General features: G+C 38.7%; 1 protein-coding gene across 10 annotated transcripts in view; it reads right to left on the bottom strand.

Moving 5' to 3' along the window:
* The window catches only part of ARHGEF28 (Rho guanine nucleotide exchange factor 28), a 373,512-nt gene that overhangs the window by 30,559 nt on the left and 317,970 nt on the right, over positions 1-24,983 (bottom strand). For all 10 annotated transcript variants that reach the window (XM_056824748.1, XM_056824751.1, XM_056824746.1 and 7 more), the window contains 2 exons: positions 16,804-17,286; positions 12,983-13,283 (listed from right to left, as the gene is read on the bottom strand). In XM_056824748.1, coding sequence (XP_056680726.1) covers positions 12,983-13,283; positions 16,804-17,286 — 784 coding nt within the window. The remainder of the gene's footprint in view (positions 1-12,982; positions 13,284-16,803; positions 17,287-24,983) is intronic.

The following is a 24,983-nucleotide window of genomic DNA, read 5'->3' as shown; positions in this document are numbered from 1 at the left end:
ATCAGCAATTCACCATGGCCACAAAAGGTGCCACTTCCTGATTTCCTCCCTAGATGGAGACCTCTAATTCACTTTGGGTCCAAAATGCTCACTTGGACTTCCTTCATAACTACATATTTTCAATAGTACTCCACAAATGGATTTTTTAGTACACATTATAAAAAGAATAGAATCATAGATACTTAGACCCTGACATTCTTTTATTTAGCACCATAAAATGTTAAGATTGGAAGGAACTTTAGAGATCATTCAGCCTAATCCCCTCATTTTATAAAAATAGAAAATGGAGGACCAAATAGGTTAAGTGACTTTAACAAAGCCACAAAGGTAATATGCAGAAGAGTTAAAATTAGAACTCTATTGTCTTTACTCTAAAAACACAGTATTTTCCACAAAATTGTATGGTTCTACAGATCAGTGGATAGCCTATAGGTTACCCATTTGTGTACTTTCTAGTCATAAGTGAAAAAGCTCAGTGTGAATAAGATCAGAGCAAAGGGCTTAGATAGGCTTTGAATTTCTACACACTTTTGTATGATTTCTTCATCAGCAAATGATAGTGGGCTTCATGGGCAAGACTAGGAAAAGGAAAATTGGAGAGTAGGGATTTGTCAGTCTTTGTCTAGAATTCGCTAAGAGGAAAGTGTCCTACGTGATCTCAAGAGAAATACATTCTTTGTAGAATTTTTGTAGAGTGGGCAAGGATGGCCCAAGAACATCAATATAGTGTGACAGTATTCCAGAAAATTATTCTACTTCCTTTGATGTGAAACTTTGTTAGGGTTCAGCTATACCTCTACCTTCCCCATAGATAATGAGCATTTTAAAATCCAAAGAGAATAAATCAAAGTTAAGGCCAGTTTGTGGTTTTAAGAATGTTATGTCAAAAGGGAAAATCCAAGCCATAAACAAAATCCAACAGGATTTTGAAAGTTCAGCTTAGATCTATTCCTCAGATAGGATTCTTATCTTGGTCTTCTTATGATGTTATTTTACATTATATGTAACCTCCCCAGGACCTATGATTCTTCCCATTCTTCCCAAATTTGTGACTATTCTGATAGTATTGGGCAGGAGTAATGGAGAGGGGGTTTTAAAAACACTAGGGAAGAGGGCAGTAATGGTTAATAACTCACCTATTTAGAGAATGCTTTTAAGGACTACAAATTGCTTCCTTCATATAAACCCTGCGAGGTGGGGAGTACTAACAGGTACTAACAAATGAGTTTCTAGATGTCAATTAATTACCAACCTCAAACCCCCATACAGATCTGTGCTGCTGCTATTATTTCCATTTTACAAAGGAAGGAATGGGGCTCTGAGAGATTAAGAGATTTTTCCCACTCCCTGAAGCAATAGCAGAAGAACTCAGATGTCCTGACTCAAAGTCCACAATTTATTCAAGACCTGTCTTCAGGACTCCAGGACATCTCACTGGCAGAATCAATACAGCACCAAGCCTGGAGTCAGGAAGACTCCTTCCTGAGTTCAGATCTAGCCTCAGTGTGACTGTGATCAAAGTCACAACCCTCTTTGCCTCAGTTTCCTCAACTGTATAATGATACAAACCACTCCAGTATCTGCCAAGAAAACCCCAAAGAGGGTCATGGAGAGTTGGATACAACTGAAAATGACTGATCAAGCTGTAGGACTCCATGCTGCTGGACTTGTAGTCATAGAATCTCAAAGCTAGAATTAGAAAGTAGTGCAAAGACAGATAAGAAACTAAGGGTCAAGGAGTTTAAGTTCTAAGTCTAGAAGGGAAAAATTTCACTGTATCAGGCTGGGTTCAAATTGAAGCTTAGACCCTTAAGATCATGAGCAGGTTATAACCTCTTAGAACCTCAGATTTCTTGTGGAAAAAAAATAACATTTTTAGTCATGGGACTGTGGTAAGGTTCAAATGAGTAATGCGCTATAAAGGATTTGGTGAATTTTAAAACATTACATGAGGAGAAGGAGGAGGAGGAAGAGGGCAGCTGGCATTTATATAGCACTTTAAAGTTTGCAAAGCATATAATACAGACTATCACAATCAGCCTCCACCATAAAGTTTTGAGGTAAGTACAATAACTAATTATCCCCATTTTACAGGTGAGGGAACTGAGTCTGAGACTTCCTCAGAGACACACTGCTAATTAAGTCTGTGGTAGGAATAAACTGGAATATTCTTGACCCTAAGTTCAATCAATGCTCTAGGAGCTTAGAATATACTGCAGCAAGATAAATTAGCTACTCACTTGTCCTTCACTCAAATGATAAAAACCTAGAGCGGAGAGAGCCCAGCTCAGCCAGCCAGAGAGCCCCATTTTAAATGTTATCAAAAGAACTGCAATTTTAAAGTAGACTTTCCAGGCTATTCTGATGCAACAGAGAATATTCTGCCATTCTTCTATCTGTCAAATGGAGATTACAATAACAGTAATAATAGACCATGTTCACAGAGTATTTCCAAGGTCTGCAGAGCACTTTAGGAATATCATCTCATTTGCTCATCTCCAGCTGAACTGCATCCTCCTCAGCTTGCCCTTAAACAAGACCAAATCCAGTTATTTCTAGAGAGGATGCTCCAGAGGTGTTGTTGTGTGGACTGGGGAAGGTCAGATGCCCAATAAGGTCTCCCGGGAGCCTTTGATCCTATAGCAGGCTCCCACCTTAGCGGCTCATCTGAAACCAGATTGGATTCCTAGGGGTGGATGAACAGGCTCATTAAATTCTATTTCACTTCTGAATATGGCCCCATGCTGGATTTACTTCCCACACCCTCCACGTACAGGGCTGCATTCAGAAAGCGAGGGTGGCTCCCAGCCCAGTAGGCTTATGCATGCAGCCTTTCATGCACTCCCAGAGCTGGGTAATCAGGCAGCTGGCAATCAACCGCTCTTGGCTCATTCAGCCTCTCAAAGGCAAATGTCATGCTGCTCTTTACTGGTAGAGAACACACAGAAGGCTAAAGTCAACCCTTTATACTTGTCCCCAAGAAAAATGAAAAACCAGCTTGTTGAGCCAAAGCTTTTTAAAAATTCTTCCATCATGAAAGTAGATGAACTAAAATTCTAATTATTCTTCTCAAACCATTAACCAAATGTTCTGGGGAATTTCTGGAGGAAGGAACAAAGACTTCCTAATTTCCACTTCCCTTGAAATGCACGTCATGCTTCCTGAATGTTTATTAGCTATATCTACATAAAAGTTTTATTTCTCAAACAATACTGTGATAGTGTCTAATTTTTTGCTGAAATTAAATCATTTATAGGGTGATCATCTAAAGAAATCCTTACAGAGAGATAAGTGACAGGCAGGAGGCAGCTAGGTAGTTCAGTGGATAGAGAGCCAAGCCTGGAAAATGGAGGTCCTGAATTCAAATCTAGCCTCAGACACATCCTCCTTGTGTGACTGTAGGCAAATCACTTAATCTCAATTGCCTAGCCCTTGCCACTCTTCTATATTAGAATTGATACTAAGATGAAAAGTAAGGGTTAAAAATAATAATAAATGGCAAGCAATAGAAAGCAAAGCTCAAAGCCAGGATGATCTGGGTTCAAGTCCTGTTTCTAACATATACAGGATAGCAAGTCACTTACCTTCTCAGTGCTCTAGGTCACTTTCTAAGATTTCATATTGCAGAAGAGGTAGACACTTGCAGTGTAAAGGGAGTTTCCTCATCCCAGGGTTTCTTACACTAATGAAATCATGAATCTAATCCCTAGCTTTAGGTAGAGATAAAAAACATCAGCATATTCTCAACTGCTACTTAAATTTAGAAAATCAGTTTCTAAATCTACAAAATTTTGGAACATATTTTTGTGCTTTTAATTTTGCAACAGACATTGCAAAAGTATAATATTTAACACAAGCGTTTTACCTCCTCTAGTGTGGAGAAGGAAGGGAGGAAGGGAGTTACCTGGGAATTTTAATGCAACAAACTAATTAAATAATTTTTTAAAAACAATGTGGCATTGCCAACATATATAATTTTTGAAGTTCAGAACTACCTCCAAGTCAAATATAAGAAGTAGCTCAGTTGTTGGCCAAATTAAAAGCCAATTTCAGCACATTCCAATGACCTTCTAGCCTCCCATGGCAAGAGAAAATGCTATCAATTGAAAACAACTATTTTCTCCCCAAGGCACTCTATAAATATAATTTTCCAACTAAAAATTTAGCATCTACTATATTGTCAGTTTCATTTTTAATGGGAAATTGCCTGAAAGTCTTTAATGGAGCTTCTTCCAAAACATGAGACACAAACAAGTTGTTACTGAATTATGTAATCTTAAGTGCCATTGTTCAGTCATTTCAATCATGCCTGACTTTGTGACCCTCTTTTGGGGTTTTCTCGGTAAAGGTACTGGAATGGTTTGTCATTTCCTTTTCCAGCTCATTTGCCAGATGAGGAAATTGAAGCAGACTGACTTGCTCAGGGTTATAAAACCAGTAAGTGTCTAAGGCTGGATTTGAACTCGAGAAGATGAGTCTTCCTGACTCCCTGCTAGGTACTCTACCTACTTACTGAGCCGTCTCACTTCCCAGTCTTGAGTACCTCCAGAATTGACTATTCACTCTACTTAGAATGTTGAACACTATGGTATTTTCATTCGGATTTTCATAAAACCATAGAATTACAGTTGTAAGGAATTCAGAGATAATCTGGTCCAACCCAGACCTGAAAGAAATCCCGTTCCTAAGACAGCCCCTTCCATTTTTAGATAGCTTTGTGAATAAGTTTGTCTCGTCCTCAAACCTTAAATTTACCTTTTTGCAACTTTTACCCTTTAATCCTGGTTTTGACCTCTAGAACCAAACAGCACAAGTTGAATCCCTTAAAATACCTGCCATGTCTCCTTTGGAATTTGTTTGTTTGCTCTATATCACTGGTTCCTTTGGTCAATCTTCATGTGGCATGGGCTCAAAGTTCGTGGTTATTATCCTTGTCTGTTCTACTCTGGATGCTTTCTATTGCCTTTTTATCCTTCCTAAGCTGTGGCAGCAGCCAGGATGGACCACAACATTTGAACTGCAATCCAGCAAAGCACAGAAGAATTTTCACGATCATCCCTAAATGCTGTTCTAGATTACACCAGATTATTTGTCTGCCTCATCACACTGCTGCCTTGAGCTTGAAGTCCACTAAAACCCAGAATCTATTTTTCAAACAAACTGCTATATCCCGCCCTCTGGTACTTAGGGAGTTGATTTTTTAAAATTAATGTTGAAGATTTTACTTTTATCCTTTTTGAATTTTATCTCATTAGAATCAATTCAGTGTTCCTAACCCTAGTTTCTTTTGGATGTTGACTAGCTATTGGTTCCATCTTTGCACCATCTGCAAATTTGATAAGTATGCCTTCTATTCCTTTATCCAAATCCTTGGCAAAAATGGCTAAAAGCAGAAGGCCATGAGGTAGTGAGGTGATTGAAAGCCAGAAATAAAAATGGGAGGTCCTGGGTTCAAATCTGACCTCAGATACTTCCTAGCTATGTGACCTTGGACAAGTCACTTACCCCCATTGCCTTTACTGCTCTTCTGCCTTGGAACCAATACACAGTATTGATTCTAAAACAGAAGGTAAGGATTTAAACTTTAAAATAAAAACAAACCAGATGGCCAAACATGGATTCCAGGTGTATTCCACTGGAGACCTCCTGGCAAGTTGATTTTACACTATAAATGACTACAATTTAAGACTGGTCACTTAACCAGTTTTGAATCCTTCTAATTATATTGTCAGCTAGCCCACATTTCTCCAATTCTCCCACAAAAATAATAGAACAATAAGCAAATTTCAAATATAGCAGGGCCTTAGAAATCTATCCTATAGCACAGCCCCCTTTGTTAAACACATCAGGAAGTTGGAGGGGGGAGATGATTTGTCCTCAGCCAGGGAGCTAGTTAGAGATAAGAACCTGAGCTTCTGATTCCCATTCTTCTCATTACATCCTCATGACCCCACCTTTCCTTACAACTCCAATCACATTTTTTTCTTTTAAGTTATTGATTTATTTGTATGTTACATTTAGATAGCCAATTAACTGCCTCCTTTCTTCCCCTTGTTCCATTAGAGAAGGCATCATTTGGCAAAAAGATACATGTATATTTAAGACTGTCGTCTTTAATTCTATTTATCAGTTCTTTCTCGGGAAGTGGACATACACAAGTCATTCTTCAAACTCCAATTACATTTTACATTTAAAAATTGAACAGACAACTATAGGATGTGTTTTCCTAATCATTTTATTGATGTTAAATTTATCCTGAATATATTGCTTTCACTTCTGAAGGAATTTTAATAAGCATTATTGAATTTAGTGTTTGAGAACAAAAGAAGCTCTTTAGAACCTAGAGCTCCCTTATTATACCAGTCACTAGTCAGCCTTATTTTGAGCAGAAAGCCACTAACTATCATTTGTCCTAATTGGTGTCGGGCAAACTCACCACTGCTGATGTCCTTCAAGAACACCTCTTAGAGGTAGTGTGGCACTCAAAATGACTAATATGGGAAAATGTTTTACATAACTGGTTGTATAAAAACTATCAGATTGCTTGCTGTCTGCGGGATGGGAAAGGTGAAAAGCAGGGAGAGAATTTAAAACTGACATTTTTTTAAAGTTTAAATTTTAAAAAATCGAAATTGAAATTTAATTGAAATGAAATTGAAATGTTCAAAATTTAAGTTTTAAATGATTATTTAAAATTGTTTTTACATGTAATTGGGATAAAATATTTCCTTTTTTAAAGAGGTAGTGTAGTACAATAGGATGAGCACTGGATTTGGAACCAGAGCATCTGGGTTTGAATTCTGGCTCTGTGTGACTTTGGACAAATGGTTTTGCATCTCTAGGCTTCAGTTTTCCCATCTGGAAAATGGGGGAGATAGCTTCTTGAGCCCTTTCCTTCTCTAAATCTCTGATCTCTGAAATTAGGACCACCTAACAGATTTCTGATGACTCCTTCATGAAGTAACATGTAGTTTCTTCCCATAGTAATAAAAAAGGTAAATAGTACAAACAGTTGATATATTATATTGCTCCAGAGGAGACCTAAAATCCAGAAGAAGTAAACAAATCCCTGCAGTAAAAGGATTTCAGTCTCTTTCACATTTCATTTAAAGGGTAGATTCCAGAGTGATTTGCTTGGTCATTTCATGAGACTCATCACCCTTTTAACACTCTCTTGACTTGAGAAATTCACAGTTTTTCCAGCACTTACTAACATCCCACAGAGATTTGGAATCAATGACATAAGCAGCAGTTTGGATAAAATGTTGTTGTTGTTGTTCAGTTGATCCAGCCATGTCCAACTCTTTATGACCCCATTTGGTGTTTTCTTGGCAATGATAGTGGAGTGGTTTGACATTTTCTTCTCTAGATCATTTTACAGATGAGGAAATGGAGGCAAAGAGGGCTTTGTGACTTGCTTAAGATCAAACAGCTAATAAATGCCTGACAGCACATTTAACTCAAGTCTTCCTGACTCCAGGTCTAGCAACTGTATCCCCTGTGCACCTAGCTATGTCTTTGGATAAAGCATGGATGTGATTTTATACAAATGGCCAAGGAACCACCTATGTTCCTCAATAGAAATAAAAATATAAAAATTGGGATTTCTCCGCCAAACATCCAAAGATTTTAGGTTGGGTTGCCAAAATTCTTTCCAAACTAATATTTTCCAAAACTAATTAACAAAATGAAAGCAAGAAAAGACCTTAGCTAGCACCTAGGCCATGTCCCCTCATTTTGTAAAGAAAAGCAAAGTTTGGTAAAGTAATGTCATTTGCCCTACATCATATTGTTCAAAAGCAGCCGAGACCTGGAATTTCAAATGAGGTCCTCCTACTAAAGGTAGTGCTCCCTCCACTGGATTCTGATGCCTCTAAAAACATCATACGTAGGACTGCTGTCTTTACCTCCACACCAATTACATCAACAAGTATATATGCTGGATTATTTCCAAAGAACAGTATGCACCGAGTTCAATCAGTCAGCAATACATGGGGAGCATGAGAAATATACTGAAGAGAGCACCAAGGTATGCTGAGGGAAAGCCACAGAGTGACAGTGCTATCAGAAAATGCCAAAGAGAAATCCAAGGAAGAGGGTAAAGCATGAGTGAATAGAAAGGACCCCAATTCTGTTCTGTTCTGTACTCCAATAATCTGAATAAACTGGACTGGCAGCAGTTATCATTCAGTAATATTCCCCCCAAAACAATGGGAATGAGGGTGTTATTGTTTAGTCATTTTTAATTGTGTCTGACTCTTCATGACCCCATTTAGTATTTTCTTGGCAAAGATGCTAGAGTAGTTTGCCATTTCCTTCTTCAGCTCATTTTACAGATGAGGAAACTGAGGCAGAATTAACTGAGTTGCCCAGGGTCACCCAACTAGTAAGCGTCTGGGGCCAGATTTGAACTCAGGAAAATGAGTTTTCTTGACTCCAGACCCAGTGCCTTTCTGTGCCACCTAGCTACCCTTTCATTATGGGCATACAAGTAGTATCTTGCCAATACCTATCCAAAGGTCACAGAAGGATGCAACATTAACTTTGTCTCAAGTTCTAAAACCAAAAGCAAACTAAAGACACAGCACCCACGTAACCCAATCAAAGGAAATACAAAGCCTGGCATTTAAAGAGACTCTAGCATCAGAACAGAATTCATTAACACATTATAGTTCCCCTAGGGACTGGATTGGACAAACAAACTCAAATTTAAGTCTGGGTCAAATTTGCAACATCTGGGAATTATTTCCTTTCTGTTAGCCTTTAATGTTTCAGAAATAGCATGAAATTTAAATTCCACTTATCTGAGCAAGTCATAGACAATGATTTCTCAAGCAACTAACAAAGTATTTCTAATTAATCACACAAAAAACCATTTTATTATTAAGTTCCTACTATGTGATTGGCACTATGCCCGCTGGGTATACAAACGCCAGAATAAAAAAGTCTCCTCTTTCCTCAAAGAGTCTAGAAACCATGCCTTGATGCAACTTATGAATTAATTAACTTATATTTATAAATTTGGTTAAAAATCCCCTAATTAAGTGAATCAAGGCTAAAGGCAGACTTAAATAAAAAGCAGGAGCTATAGTATGTGAATTTTCAAGGGGAAAGATTATAGAAAATTCGAAGTCATCACCAAAGGTCACTCTACTCCAGAAACGTCACTCTGCCTACTGTTTCAAAGAACTGAAGAAAAAAGAGGCAGACTATTTGCCTTCTCATTCTGAATCTTTTCTTCTGCCACTTGGGCTTCCTTCTGTTCCCCTTCCTTATGAAACCCAAGGAAACACAAGAGCATTTTTGTCATTGTTCAGTCATTTTCATTTGTATCCAACAACTTGTGATTTCATTTGGGGTTTTCTTGGCAAAATATTCTGGAGATTTGGGGGCAGCAAGGTGGTTCAGTGGATAGAGAGCCAAGCCTGGAGACAGGAAGTCCTGGTTTCAAATCAGACCTTTCTAGCTGGAGTTATCTTGGCAAGTCACTTACCCCCATTGTCTAACCCTTACTGCCTTCTGCCTTGGAGCCAATACATGATATTAATTCTAATTCATTCATTTTCAAAGAGATATTAGAGATTTGAACTCAGGAAGAGGAGTCTTCCTGGCTCCACTGGCATTCTATCCACTGCACCACCTAGCTGCCCATAAGATTCTAGCTTGCAGCTTTTCTAGAACTATGGTCATTTCTGAGCCATGGACAACTACAGGCTTAATGGAAGGCTTCTCTGGTGCATGTTGCTTTGTTATAATGGCCTCTGGCTGATTTGCTTTTTACCATGTTTTATATTATCATCAGTGTGGTTACACTCACTGGCTTTAGTTTAATTCATAAAGACTCAGTTTGAGTGAAACCACACTCAGTGTTTATTTAAACAAATGTTTCTCTCTCTCTCTTTTTCTCCTCTGAATCTCCATATTTTCTTCCAAGCTTTTTCATGGCCATGTTTAGGTTTAATTCCTTTGTCAAAGCATGTTTCAGAATGGAAAGCTTTTAAAATATTTTGGCATTGTACTTGCTAGCAGATAGGAAATGAACTATGGAAAGAAATAGGGTGATTATATACAAAGCCCATCTTCCTATGAAAGCAGAAGACATCAGTTTGTAGGCAGAGGAAGTGCTGAGAAAATACACTTATGTTTGATGAATTTTCCTTCTAGTGTATATTACTCTGGAAAGATTTTGAGCATGAGCCAGATGACAGACTGGTTGTTGGACAACACACAAACAGACTTGCTGAGATTCGAAATCAGAGGATCCTGGGTCTGAGTCCTGGCTCCCACATTTAGTAGCAGGGTGATCTGAAGCAAGTCACTTAACCTCACTGGGACTCAGTTTCCTCATCTGTAAAATGAAGGGCTTAGAATAGATGGCCTCTAAAAATCCCCTCCAGCTCTAAATTCATGATTCTCTGAGGTTGTGGAGATACCAAGATGTTTATCACTTCAGAAAGTTAGCCAACAAGCTTCTTAATATGGCTTTTTTTTTCTTTTTTTTTAATTACAGCAATTCACAAAGAGCATCTAGTAAGGCACAGGGCAGTTGAATTCTGCATGAATAGATGGAATACCCACGCTGCTGAAATTATGGTCCCCTGAATTCAGGTTGCTACAGAAAACTGGGACTTTGGCAGAAGAGAGGAGAATCCTTTTTGGACTTTTAGGGCTCTCAGAAACACCTTCAGCAGAAGTGGAAAGAGCCTTGACTCCATGAGTCAGGAGAATTGAATTCTCATCCCCATCCTGGGACAACCTAGCCACCTGGCCCTGGGCAATCTTCTTCACATCTCTGGAGTTCCCTTTCTTCCGGGGTCAGATGAGGAAGTTGAACTAAATCATCTCTGAGATGTTGTCTAGCTTCAATCTTGATAAGCACAAACAGGAATTGAATTAGAAATGCAGCTATCCAGGTCTGGAGACAAGAGGGAATGGGTCAACTCTGTGACCCCGGACAAGTCCTTTCACCCCAATTGCTGGTCCTTACTGCTCTTCTGCCTCAGAAGCAATGCTTAATACCAATTCTAAGGTAGAAGGTAAGGCTTTAAAAGAAATGCAGTTAATTGTGGGAGTATTACAGCTATTTGGAGTGTCACATTTAAATGCATACTGTATCGAATGATCCCTATAGAAGAAAAAGAGGGGTAGGTAAGGGATGAGGTAAAAATATGAACATTAAAGGAGGATTTCTGGAGAGAGATAGAAGAGAGCCAGATAAAGCAGCACAAAATGAGCCCCCAGGCGGCAGAGTATACAGAATGTCAGGCCAGAGTACACAGAGACCTGAGTTTAAATCTGGCCTTTGAAACTACTGTGACTCTGGGCAAGTCACTTAACTCTGTTTGCCTTAGTTTCCTCTTCTGTAAAATGATCTGGAGAAGGAAAGAGCTAACCACCCCAGTATCTTTGCCAAGAAAACCCCAAGTGGGGTCCTGAAGAGTCATACCCGACTGCACAACAACTTTACAGCCAAGGAGATTGAGTGCCACTCATTCAACAAACATTTATTTAGCATCTACAATATTAAGACACTCTTTTATACAGTCTGTCCTCCATGGAACCCAAGGCAAAAATGTCACAAATTTTTCCTGAATGTTGGACACATACATCATATTCCACAAAATTGCTTTCCTTCCCTAAGGAAAAAGGAAAATTTCTAATACTGTTTTCAAGACACTTGTCTAATTTTTCTTAGAAATTGAAGAGTGCAAAATGAGGTGATGGGCTGAAACGGCCTGGGAGTAGTGCCCATGGCATGGATGATAATCCACTACAGATTGCAAATGCAACAAAATGCAGGGGAGAATATGGGTGCTCTGTTCTGAAATATTAGTATATACAACTGTGTGTCTTCGGTTTCTGGAGCATTTTGTGGTGGGTGATTTACTTCATTCCCATGTGGCTGGCCACTTGCTAATTCTGTAGCACGCCATCTGTTTTCAACTAGGAGATCTCCAAGTTCTTCTCATTCCCTACTCTGTATCCCACAGAATTCAGTTTATAATAGCCATAGATCAGATTCATTTGGATGCATGGTAACATAGCTGCCTTTTCATTTTTATTTGGCAAATGTTTTAATGGCTTAGCAAACTGTGCTATTATGAGGTAATTATGGAAACACAACACCTTTTTTTTTTGTACCAGAAGTTTCATTTCTGATGTTTAATAGCAGTAGAAATAATTTTACTGTACAGCAGGAATATGCCTAGGATAGGACCTACAACCACCATTTATCCAAATGCACCCTACAACTCCTGACTCTTCTGAGAAATAATTACTCATAGATAATAATAGTAGCTCCTATTTATATAAGCTTTATGGTTTGCAAAGCACTCTCCTCACAATAATCGTGTGAGGGAGGGAGTCAAAGTATTATGATCCCTGTTTTATGGATGAGGAAATGGAGATTCTGAGAGGTCAAGTGACTTTTTCAACTTGTAATTCCAGAAGCTGAGACTCGAATCAGTCTCTTGGTTTTGTGTCCAATGCTTCTTCCATGAACTAGAACTTTCACGAACTATGCACTAGACTGGATGATAGGAGCTGAGAGAAGGAATACTCCACTCTCAGTTGGTAAGCTTGGAATGGGGATAGGGGAGACCTGCTTTCAACAGAGGATTTCATTTAGCCCTCAAACCTCCAGTTCTACACATGCCACTACATTCAGTTTTGTGAATTCATTGTTCCCAATAAAAATAGTCTAACCTGTCCACATACTTAGACCTGATGTTGTCCCCAAGAATTTCCTGCTATAGGTACCAGCTCACACTCCACTGGCCTCTCTGCCATTTGCCAATCATGCCTCTCCCTTCTCCCTGTCCACTCTTATTCACCATTCCCAAACAAATGTGCATTATATACTCTCCTTACTTTCCATCTATTCATATTCTGGGTGTACCTTTTCTTTCCTCTAATGTGGAACCACTCCGAGAAATAACTTTTGATCTAAATTCTATAGGATATTTTAAAAAGGATTAATTACCATTGTTACAACAATCCTTGCTGCCTCTGAGGAGAGATGGTACCTGATGACCAGGGTCAGTAGTTCTCCATAGTTCATGAGTGACATCGGAGTGATAAGAAATATCCATCTTGAGGTCTGTCTGGTTCTCACTAGTCCTTGTTAAATCAGAATCTGAGATGTTTAAGGGGTATAGGATATCTTGGGGCACCCCAGATGAGTTTGATTTGTTGAGAGTGTTGAGTGACATCTGTACTAAAGCTTCATTTACGAAGAATGAATTCTCGTGGCATAGGCTGTCCGATCGAATGAGGTCAGTTACCTGTATAAGAAATTACGGAGGAAAATATAACAATTTCTCTAGTAGCTCTCTCTTAATATTATTCACAAGACAGTTCCCAAGAACAGAATTTATCAAATTAGTTTCAATAAGAGGGAAGATCAGGAGGAATTCTATGATCTCTAATCTCTTCCCTCTCTCCTCTTTTCTCATAAAGCCAGAACTAAATACAATATTTCTATGAGCATATTGTGTCCTGAAAAAATGATGAGAAACACGCCTTGAAAGAACTGAAAAAGTGCCTTTTTTTGCCAAATCATAAAAGGAAAACTCTATCTAGGATAATAATAGAGCTTTTATGTGTTCTATGTTTACAAGGAATATACTTTGTGGGTCAACTAGAAAAGAAAATTAAATGCAACAGAAACCATCTTCAATACATTTACCATCAAGTTTTATAATTTAGTGCTTGGACCATGTCAAAAATAAGGTTTGGTATAAGAAAATAAATTGCAGGAAAATATTTAATTTTCTTGCATTGTTGGAGAGGAAAATGGAGTGGAAAACTTCTAAGAGATTCCTTACCACCACTACCCATTCATACATCAATTAAGTACATCTACATTGTCATTAGTACAATAGTTTTGTGCTTATAATATCAAGTTACATAGAGATAAAAGTCTTCATAATAATGGAAAGCAGAAGTGTCAAACATGCCACCAGTAGGTCACAAAATTCCTGAATGCATCCTGAACCACATTAAAACCTAACTGGGAAATATTTAGCAAAATAAATGGAAATGTCATAAAACATAATTTTCATTTGTGATTTTTAATTCAATATCAGCCCAAAGGGATCCTTATGAATGATTTTGTGGCCCCAATTCTATTTTAGTTTAACACCACTGATAAAAAGGAAGCAACACTGAAAGACTATGGCATCTCATCAGGGCAGTAAACAATGATAATTTCAGAGCCCTGATGTTTTCAGAATAGGCATGCTCCCTACCTTTCAGCAGGGAGGTGGTGGACTATGGAAGCAGAATGAGACATACATTCTCATATATGGCCAATGCTCTGATTTGTTTTACCTTACTTATTTATTGCAAGGGAGAGGGGTCATTGAGAAATGACAGTGATACCAAAAAAGAACATTAATAAAACATTTTAGAGGAGGAAATTTTTACCAGAAATAATGAAACCAAATCAACACAATATCAGTTATGACTGTTCATTTTTTGGTCTAGACTGTGACTCTATTGGTGCAGGAAACTCCCATTTCTCAAATTTCCTCCATTTATACAGAGCAACAGCCCTTCTATAACTTAGAATGTTAGAGAGTTATCTGGAGCACTGCCAAGATGAAGTGAATTGCCTAGCATCATATGGCCAGTTTGTGTTAGAGGCAGGATAGAAAAGGAGGTCTTCCTGGAGCCAAGGCTGACCCACTATGTTACAGCTGCCCCAGCTAACAAAATAAAGAAAAATATGGTTATATAGGTCTCTCTCCGACTGACCACAGAAGAAGGTTCCTTAAATTACCAAATGCCAAGATCTTCACAAAGAAAAGCTCTGGTATAGGATCATGGGCCCCTTTGATGAGAAGTCTGATGAAGCCTACAGACTCCTCGGAATAATCTTTTTGAAGGCATAAAACAAAATGCATAGGATTACAAAGGAAACAAATTAGACTGGAATACAGTTTAAGTCTACAGATCCCAGGTATAGAGCAGATGTACAGATGAATCAACTTAAAATGTAATTGGTAAATATTTAACAAAAATAGATTAAAATACAATAGAAAACAGGTAAGATGTTAATGTGTGGTCCTTTAAATCAATCTGCAGCTGAAGGGATCCTTCTGTCAAATTTAGTGTCCCAATGCATTTCCATTTGAGTTTGACACCACTGGTCTAGCTAGAGGATAAAGATTTCTTTGTCAGCCTGTTTTCCTTCCTATGGGAAAATCCTAACAAAGATTTATTTAAAAAGGGAATCTCTGATTCCCATGTTTCATTGCCATAGAGAGGTATATAAAGACTTTTGGAGTATATTATATCTAATTATATTACAAACAATATAGCCACAGATGCTTATCTATTTCTATGTCTATATATCCTTAAGAGGCAACACAGCACAATAGATAAAGGAACTGGCTTCAAAGACCTGAATTCAAATCCTACCTCTGACATATCCTGTGTGACCTTGGGAAAGTCACTTTACAGTGATCATGGTTATCCAGTGCTTAGATATACGACTATAAATTCCAGAACATGAATCCATTTACTTTAGCAGAATGGTTTCACATACCAAAAGTTACCTACATTGACAAAATGACAGTTCCCATAAAATCATAAAGAAGGGATGAAGGTAAGAAGGGAGGGGAGAGAAGAAGGGTGAGGGAAAGAAAGAGAGAAAGAAGGAATAGGAGGGGAAAAAGAAGTATTAGCTCTAACTGGTAGATCTAGCATCTATCTAGTTAGGGGAGAGAGAGAGCAACAGAGACAGAGACAGAGAGAGAGAGACAGAGAGAGAAGTTATATGTACTAGACTTATCTAGTCCATCTATCTAGCTATTGGGATAATAACATAGACTGATAGACAGATAGATACATAGATGGATAAATGAAAGGAAGTTGGTGCTGTACTAGATCTAGTACATCTATCTAGCAATAGAGATAGATACACAGACAAATAGATAGTTACATACATACATAGAGACAGACAGGAAGACAGAGACAGATAGATACATAGACATATAGACAGATATATACATAGACAGATAGATGGATGGACAGATACATACATAGATAGACAGATAGAGAGCTATATAGATACATAGATGGATGGATGGACAATTGGGCAGAGGAACAGGCATGCAGGCAAGCAGACAGACAGATAAACAGAGCCATAGATAGATAGATAGATAGATAGATAGATAGATAGATAGATAGATAGATATACAGATACAGATACAGATATAGATATAGATATAGATATAGATATAGATATAGATATAGATAGAAACAGACAGACAGACAGATGGAGAGATGATAGGTGGAGAGATATATTGATAGATGGAAAGATAGAAGATAGACAGCTAGATGGATGGATAGATAGCTAAATGGATGGCTAGGTGATAGATGGATAGTTAGACAGGCAGACAGATAGACAGACAGATACATAGATAGACAGACAGACAGATAGATAGATAGATAGATAGATAGATAGATAGATAGATAGATGGATGGATAGAGAGATGATGGATAGATAGATAGCTAGATGGATAGATGGATGGTTAGATGATAGATCAGACAGATAGATAGATAGATAGATAGATAGATAGATAGATAGATAGATAGATAGATAGTACCTAAGCTTCTGACAGCAATAGATAAACTCAGACATGGCGCCTGAACTCTTAACTAAGAGTTAAGAATATGATTCTTCATTAATGGCCCTCTAATGACTTAGAACCACCATGATGTCCTGTGAATGGGATACCCTAATTCAGAAGCCTCTCAGACAATTTGGGGGTGGACACAAGCACCCAAATGCTGTACCTCATTTCCTGGAGAAAAGGCTGCTGGGAGACTACTCTGCCGGCTGTGTTTCCAGTGACATAAGAGACTCTGCTGGATCCTGACCTTCTCCCTTTCTCTCTCCACCATCCTCTGGCCTTCTCTCAGCCGCTCCAGGTTTTGCTGATACTCCTGGAGCTGATGGTCCAGTTCCCCCCGACTCCGGCTGAGCAGCTCCTCCTGACTTTGGCACTCCTTCTCACGCTCCTGCAGCCATTTTTCTTTTGCCTCCTGCTCCCGCTGCCTCTGGTCGCACTTTCGGTACCAGCGCTGCTGCTCCTGCTGAAACTGATGCTGTAGCTTGTGGATGTTGGCCAGCTCTTCCCGCTGTTTCTCCAAATGGCGGGACTTATCTTGCTCCTGGAGCAGTCCACCCCGGAAGGAGAGACCATGGGGCATTTTCTCATGCTGCTGGAGAATTAGTTTATGGAGTTCAATGTGACTATCTTGAATGGTTAGGGCAGCCTGATTTGAGGGGAAAACAAAACCAGAAAGAGTCCCACATCATTAAAGTTCTAAGTGCAAGTTACTCTTTCACTAAGAATCAATCAGCAAGTATTTATTAAGCACCTACTGTGTGCCAGACACTGTGACCAGAACCTAGAGGTACAAATTACAAAAAAATGAAACACTCCTTTTTCTCAGGTTACTTGAACATGCAGAAACAGAATTCAGGACTATTATTTTTCTACTACCTCCTACTGTTCTGCCTTTTCTTTTCCTTAAAACAACAACAACAACAACAAAAACAACCTCATCTTGCATCTTAGAATCAATACTGTGTATTGGTTCCAAGGCAGAAGAGTGGTAAAAGCTAGGCAATGAGGGGTTAAGTGACTTGCCCAGGGTCACACAGATAGGAAGTATCTAAGGCCACCTTTGAACCCAGGATTTACTCTCTCTAGACCTGGCTAAAAGCTTTCTGTCTTTTCTTAATAACTTCACTTTTATCTAAGGCTCAGTTTACTTTTAGACCTGGGGGTCTTACCCTTTTTTTGGTATCTCAACCCCCTTGGCTGTATGGTAAATTCTATGGACCACTTCTTAGAATAATGTTTTTAAATCCATAAAATATATAGGATTACACAGGACACTAATTGTATTGAAATGCAGTTATCCAAACCTTTTTAAAACCAAGTTCATAAAACCCAGGTTTAAAACTTCTATCTAGCTAATTCTCTAAGATTTCTTTCAGTTCCATTTTATTAATCAATCAATCAACATGCATTTATTAAGCCCAGGGAAGCAAGAGAGTTTAATATTTCAAGCTGACTCTTCAGTTTTTTTTTTTTCCTAAAGATCTCGTTGGGGATTTATATGGCGGAACACTGGTGGGAAAGCATCCCGTATATGTCAGAAATGTATTTTGCTATTGCTCCTTTGACCATATTTAAAGAATCTATTACACAGAAATTGAGAACATGAAATTACAAGACTAAATGGTATAAACCTAGTTTTGTTCTCCCCTTAACCTTTAAATGGAGCCCTTTTCTAGCTACGCTGACTCCTTAAGGACACCAAAAGGCAAGGGAGCCCTTTGGAATTCACTGATAAATAATATCTTGCTAAACTACAAGCACTCTTCTGAGACTGGGAGTTAGGACTACTTCCCGTGGTTATGTTAATGATCTCGGCTACTAAGCTCACTGCTCTTACTCAGCGCCATCACTGGAAGGTCTTGCACTAAAACCTAAGTAGAAATTATTTACTTGATTGCTTACAGGAAGCAAGGATGATTAAGGACAAGTAGACAACAATGAGAAATTACTAACTCGATTTCAAAATCGTTTTGCATTCCTCTATCTGACGTTGAAAACTTTGGCAGCATCCTTGAAAAAAAATTGCCAAGATTTTGAAGGATTCCACAGAACCAGAAAATCTCAGGGAATGCCCAGGGCAGCTTTTAATTTTAAAAGCTCCCATTTAAAAAGTGTGAAAGATTAGGGAAAGAATAAACCCAAAACGAATGCATGCTGGGCCTATACATATATTTCTATCTGGATGTGACATTATTGTTCTCTTGGGGCCAAATCCACATTTTCCCCCACACCTTTTGGAACAGTTTTTTTAAACTGTCCACATAGCAGATGCTAGGAATATGGGAATTTGACTGAGAATCCCATGTGTAGAATTTTTTTTTAATTTTGAAAAACTAAAGAACTTTCAGGCAAGTTTAAAATTAGTACCACTCAACAATTGCTTCTTATATGAGTAGTAATTCATAATACAATAACTAGGAATGTTTGCACCTGGACGAAGAGGAAAAAGGGGGCCCTTAGGTAGGGAAGGAAAGAGGCCTTCACTGGTGGAGAAAATTGGAAAGAGCCTCCAGGAAATCAGTGTGTGAAAGGCAGTGTAGATGGAGAGGTGCTCATTCCTAGTGCTCCTCTGGTACCTTCTGATCTTACCCAATCCAATCCAATCCCCCAGCATTTATCAAGTGCCTATAAGGTGCCAGGCACTGTGGTAACAGTCTTGGGACTACAAATACAAAATTAAATAGGTCCTGCCCTCAAGATGCTTAAATTCCTTTTTTAAAATCCTTATCTTATGTCTTAGAATTGATAGTTCAGTTTCCAGGCAGAAGAGCAATATGGACTAGGCAACTGGGGTTAAATGACTTGCCCAGGGTCACATTGCTAGGACAATGAGATTGAACCCAGGAACTACTGTCTCCAGGCCTGGTGCTCTATCCACTGAGCAACCTATCTGCCACAAGAAACTTAAATTCTATTAAAAATGCAATATGTCAATTAGAAAATAGCACAGACATGCTATTTTGAGGAAAGAACAGACACTCATCACTAAAGAGGAGAAGAGGGCAGGAAAGATTTCTGGAAGCATCACATGAGTTGGCCACGAGTAAGACTAGAGATTCTTAAGAGTCGGTGGGGAAGAGAAAGATTTCCCTGTCAAGGGCTTACTTGTACAAAGGCATGGAGACAGAGATGAGAAATTGAGTTCAGGGAACAGCAAGTTGACCCATTTGGTTACAAGGTAAAATGCCTAAAGATGAGTAATGTGAAATAAGGTTGGAAAGGTAGGTTGGAGCCAATTGAAAAAGACTTTAAATGCCAAGCTGGAAAAGTGTTTACTTTGTTATGAACACATTAAGGAGTCACTAGCAGTTATTAAAAGTTCTTGACATGACATGGTCAGACTTATGCTTTAGGAAAATTATTTTGAGATCTAGGTGAAGGATGAATTAGAGAAAAAGGATAAGGAAAAGCTGAAAGCCCAATGTGGAAGACTGTTGCAATAGTCAAGGCTGGGTGGTGTCAAAGTCATCACTAAATAATTCATAAGGTTCTCTGCTACTGGATGTTGACTTGTTGGTCAGTTGTTTCAGTCATGTCCCACTCTGAGACTCCATTTGGGGTTTTCTTGGCAAAGGTATGGGAGTGGTTTGCCATTTCCTTCTCATTTTACAGAAAGATTAGGGGAAGAATAAACCCCAAACTAATACATGCTGGGTCTATTTCTATCTGGATGTGGCATTATTGTTCTCTTGGGGCCAAATTCATTTTCCCCCATACCTCTTGCAACAGTTTTTTTAAACTGTCCACATAGCAGATGCTAGGAATATGGGAATTTGACTGAGAGAATCCCATGTTGTTCTCATTTTACAGATGAAAAAAACTGAGGCAAACAGAGTAAAGTGATTTGGTCACATGGCTAGTAAATGGAGGCCAAATCTGAACTCAAGTCTTCCTGACTTCAGGCCCTGAATGTTGACTTAGAATACCATAAATTAAGATTATCTATACACTATTGAATTTTAATTGAATTTGTTAAATATTGCCTAATTATGTTTCAGCATGGTTTTGGCAGTATTCCTGAGTGTAGTCTGGTGTTTGACACCCCTATGTTAGAAAACTGATAAGTACTTGAACCAATGTGTTAAGCATGTGAGTAGACAGAAGGGGGTAGTTGTGAGAAATGTTGTAGAGATAAAAATCTGAGTCAGTGAAGGGAAAAGCAAAGAAAGAGTCTAGAATGGCATCAAGGTTATAAATCAAAGTGACTCTAAAGCTTGTAGTGTCTTAAAGTGAAATAGAGAGAAAGCATGGTTTAATAGGGAAACTAATGAAATCTCCTTTGGGAATGTTGAGTTTGAGTTGCCTAAGAAACACTGAAATGGAGATGTACATCATGAAGTTAGTGATGACTCACCCTATGGAGGAAAACTAGGACTGGGGAGATCAATCTGGGAGTCATCTAAAAGAGGATGCTGATGAATCTATGAGGGTTGATGAGACCACCAAGAGAAAGGGGTAGAAAGACAAGAAAGGAGGAATTAGGGCAGAATCTTGGGCAATGTTTTCAAAGAAAGAGCCACTGGACAAGTCTAAAGAAAAGTGGTGATAGCAGTATCATAAAAGCTAAGAGAAGGGAGAATATGGGGTTAGAGGAGGTAGGCAACAATGAAAAGAGCTTCAGGGAAGTCAAGGATGAAGACTGAGAAAAGACTACCAGATTTTACAGGAAAGAGATTCTTGATAACACCTGAGAGAGCATTTTCAGTTGAGTTGGTGGAATTAGAAGGAAGTAGGATATGACCTTGGCCAAGTCACTTAACCCTGTTTGCCTAGTCCTTGATTTTCTTTCCTAGAGTTGTTACTAAAACAGAAAGTAAAGGCTTTTAAAAAAGAAGAAGAAGAGAAAGATGAGGAAAGGAACAAGAAGATTTTTTTCCTTAGGAATCTGGATTTGTAAATATTCAGTGTGTCCCAAAAGTCTTGGTCCAGCTATAAGCTATTAAAGCTTAAACAGTTTTTATACATAAAATCTTTCCCCCATGTTAGCTATTCTAAACTAGGCACTCTATTCATTAATTCCAATAATTAATTGGAGAGCTATTATTTACATGTCCCAAAAGTCTTAGTGCAGCTTTAACCTATTAAATGATAGCTCTCTAATTAATTGTTCTTGCTAGCTATCTGCTAATTAGGTCACACGTCAAGTACCTGGTTTAGGGTACCAACAATGAAGGAATAGGGGGGAAAAGTCTAGGACCCACCCACTTCTTCTATATCCACTACCCCTATTCCTATCCAGAAGTAGATATTATCCTTGGTATTCTGTCCCTTTTTCTTCACACTGACATAGCATACATCTTGGAGAGACAGATAGATAGACAGAGCCAAAGAAATAGAGAGACCGACCGACAGACAGACAGACAGACAGAAGCAGACACAGAGAGACAGAGACAGAGTGTAAGAGTAATGACCCTCCTGAGGTGAAAGGGGGTGGGAGATTATGGTAAAAGTATCCCATGAATATAGGATGCCCTCTCCACTTCTCTGAAGATGCTCAGGTGGCTGGGAGTGTTAAATCAAGGCCCTGCAGGGCTTTTGAATGTTCTGAGCTGGGGGCTATTTGCTTTCTTCATGTTCCTTCCTAGCCTAGGCTTGGGTAGAAGGCACCCATGAGTGTTAGTGCTTTGGAAAGTAGGAATTACTGGATCGATCTTCTCAACCCTGGACAAAAGGTTTGTAGGGGATGACTGTCTCAGGGAAGGAATTTGGCATCCCTTCCTCTCTTCTTCCCCCAGTGCCTCTATCTTCAATTTGTCACCATCCAAATTCACTCCCACATTGGATAAAGTTTTGTTTGCTCTTCTCTGGTTATGACTGTTAAGGTAATTCAATTCAACAAGCATTTCTGAAATCCTTTACCTTCTTCTGCCTTAGAATTGAAACCAACTATCGGTTCCAAGTCAGAAAGGAGCTAAGGGCTAGGCAACTGAGGTTAAGTGACCTGCCCAAGTGGCAGATCCAGGATCCAAACTCAGGTCCTCTGACATTAAATCCAGCACTCTAAACAGATTTAGTAAATAAAAAACCAGTTGAAAATCATCCAAATTTTATTTTATATTTTAGCTATCAAACTGCTTTGAGGTCTTTAGGAATGAAGAGTTGGAAGGTGAACACAAAGATGTAAGGAAATATATTTGGCTTGTTCTTTGAATTTGATTTTAATATTGAATTTCTGCTAAATTAACCTAGGATAAATTTCAGATTGTTTTAATATTTAATTATTATAATCCCTAAGGAATCAAGATAGGGCACTGACATATTTCATAAAAACCACAGAATTCTGGTCTGTCACACTATAACATGTTAAAGTTTAAATTGGACTCAGTAGGGAGCCACTAAGTGACTCAGTACTTTGAGAGTCAGGCCCAGAGATGGGAGGTCCAAGGTTCAAATCTGGCCTCAGATACTTCCTAGCTATGTGACCTTGGACAAGTCACTTATCCCCCTTTGCCTAGCCCTTACCACTCTTCTGTCTTGGACCCAGTACACAGTATTGATTCTAAGACAGAAGGTAAGGGTTTAAAAAAGAAACTAATGAACTAAGTAATCAAGTGCATGAAAACATAGTGTTCTGCATAACTATTCAAAATCTGAAGTTTCACCACTTTCTGACTTACTTATATAACAGGAGTTAGAGCTAGAAGGGCCCAGGCTCCAATATTGTCTTATGCAACCATTTTTATTTTATAGATGAAGAAACTGAGGCTCAGAGACGTGACCTGCCAAAGGTCACAGGACTCTAAGAAACAGAGTCTGCAGTTAAACCTGGGTCTGCTGATATTTTTCTTCCACCACCTCTCCAGCCACCTTGTAGATTAGCATAGCTTATAAGTGGAGTCTGAGGGATGCATGGGATGAAATCTAAAGATTTTAGAAGGTTTCTGATTTCTTCTCTTCAACTTTTTCAATTGCCTGATTTCTCCAACTTACAATTCCATCCAAGAGATGTTGAGCAGATTCCAAAATGGCAATAAGAACAATTGATCTTATTATCATCCAATCCAATCATTTTCCCCATGAATCCAATCCCCATTTTCCCCATTTTCTCCTCTATTTTTTGTATTAATACTAATCTGTTTTTTTTTTTTACCCTTGCCTTTTGTCTTAGAATTGATACTATATTTCAAGGCAGAAGAGCAATAAGGGCTAGACAACCGGGGTTACACAGCTAGGAAGTGTCTGAGGTCAGATTTGAACACAGGACCTCCCATCTCTAGTCCTGACTCTCTACCAACTAAGCCACCTAGCTGGTCCTTTCTTGATCTCTTAAGGACCAACCCCAATGCTACTTCATCCATGAAGTCTGCTCTGTTATCCTGGTCATTAATGAAGCTTCCCTCACCCTTGTCCTCTAAAGGAACTTTGTTTTGCAACTCTGATGCTCTTGTTCGTGAAATGTGTAATGTCATGTGGTACACTTACTAGCTGTTCATGCCTTATCCCCTATTAGACTGTAAATTCTATGGGAAAAGAGATAGTGTCTTCTCGAGTATTTAGGACAGTCCTAGCCACCCCTAGGCAATTCATGTTTCCTGAATGAATGAAAGCAATATGTGAAACCCAGCTGGGAAAGATGACTTTAAGATATAGGATAAAACTTGTGTTTTCATTGGCATAAGAAACTCCCAGGGAGGAAACTCCTGTTACTAATGCAGATTGTCACCTTGTCTAATATACAGTCTTAGACTCTTTCCTGGAGTACTAAGAGTTGCCTGAGAAACTTATTGAGAGGTTAAATGCTTTGCCCAGGATTACACACCCAGAATGCTTAGAGGTAGGATGTGAACTTACTAAAACAGAAGGCAAACCTTTTTTTTTTTTTAAAGAAGAATCAATGTGGAGCAGTATTTAATTGTGTTCCAATAAGATCATCAGGAAACTAGGTGGTGCCAGTGCATAGAGTGACACCTAAAGTCAGGTAGACTCATCTTCTTGAGTTCAAATCCAGTCTCAGATACTTATTAGCTATGTAACCCTGAGCAAGTCCTTTAATCCAGTTTGCCTCAGTTTCCTCATTGGTCAAATGAGCTGGAGGAGGAAATTGAAAACCACTCCAGTATCTTTGCCAAAAAAAACTGCAAATAGGGTCACAAAGAATCTGAAATGACTCAAATGACTGAACAAAAAATAGGAAGGATCACCACCTTCTTTGTCTCCAGCCACATTGATAATTAAATGAAAGAAGGAAGAGAAGAATGAATAAACAGTCCTTACTTTTGCCAAGGGGTGGTCACAATTTCAAGTGATCAAATACCATCCTAAAACTTCAAAAGCCAGATGTGTGAAAGATGGTAAGCTTTCTAAAGAAAATGTGAAGGGATGTTCCACTAAACTTTCTAGGAC

The sequence above is a fragment of the Monodelphis domestica genome, chromosome 3, assembly GCF_027887165.1.
Source record: "Monodelphis domestica isolate mMonDom1 chromosome 3, mMonDom1.pri, whole genome shotgun sequence".
NCBI lineage: Eukaryota > Metazoa > Chordata > Mammalia > Didelphimorphia > Didelphidae > Monodelphis > Monodelphis domestica.
The sequence above is the reverse complement of the archived record's forward strand: the minus strand, read 5'-3'. Positions and strand labels throughout refer to the sequence as shown.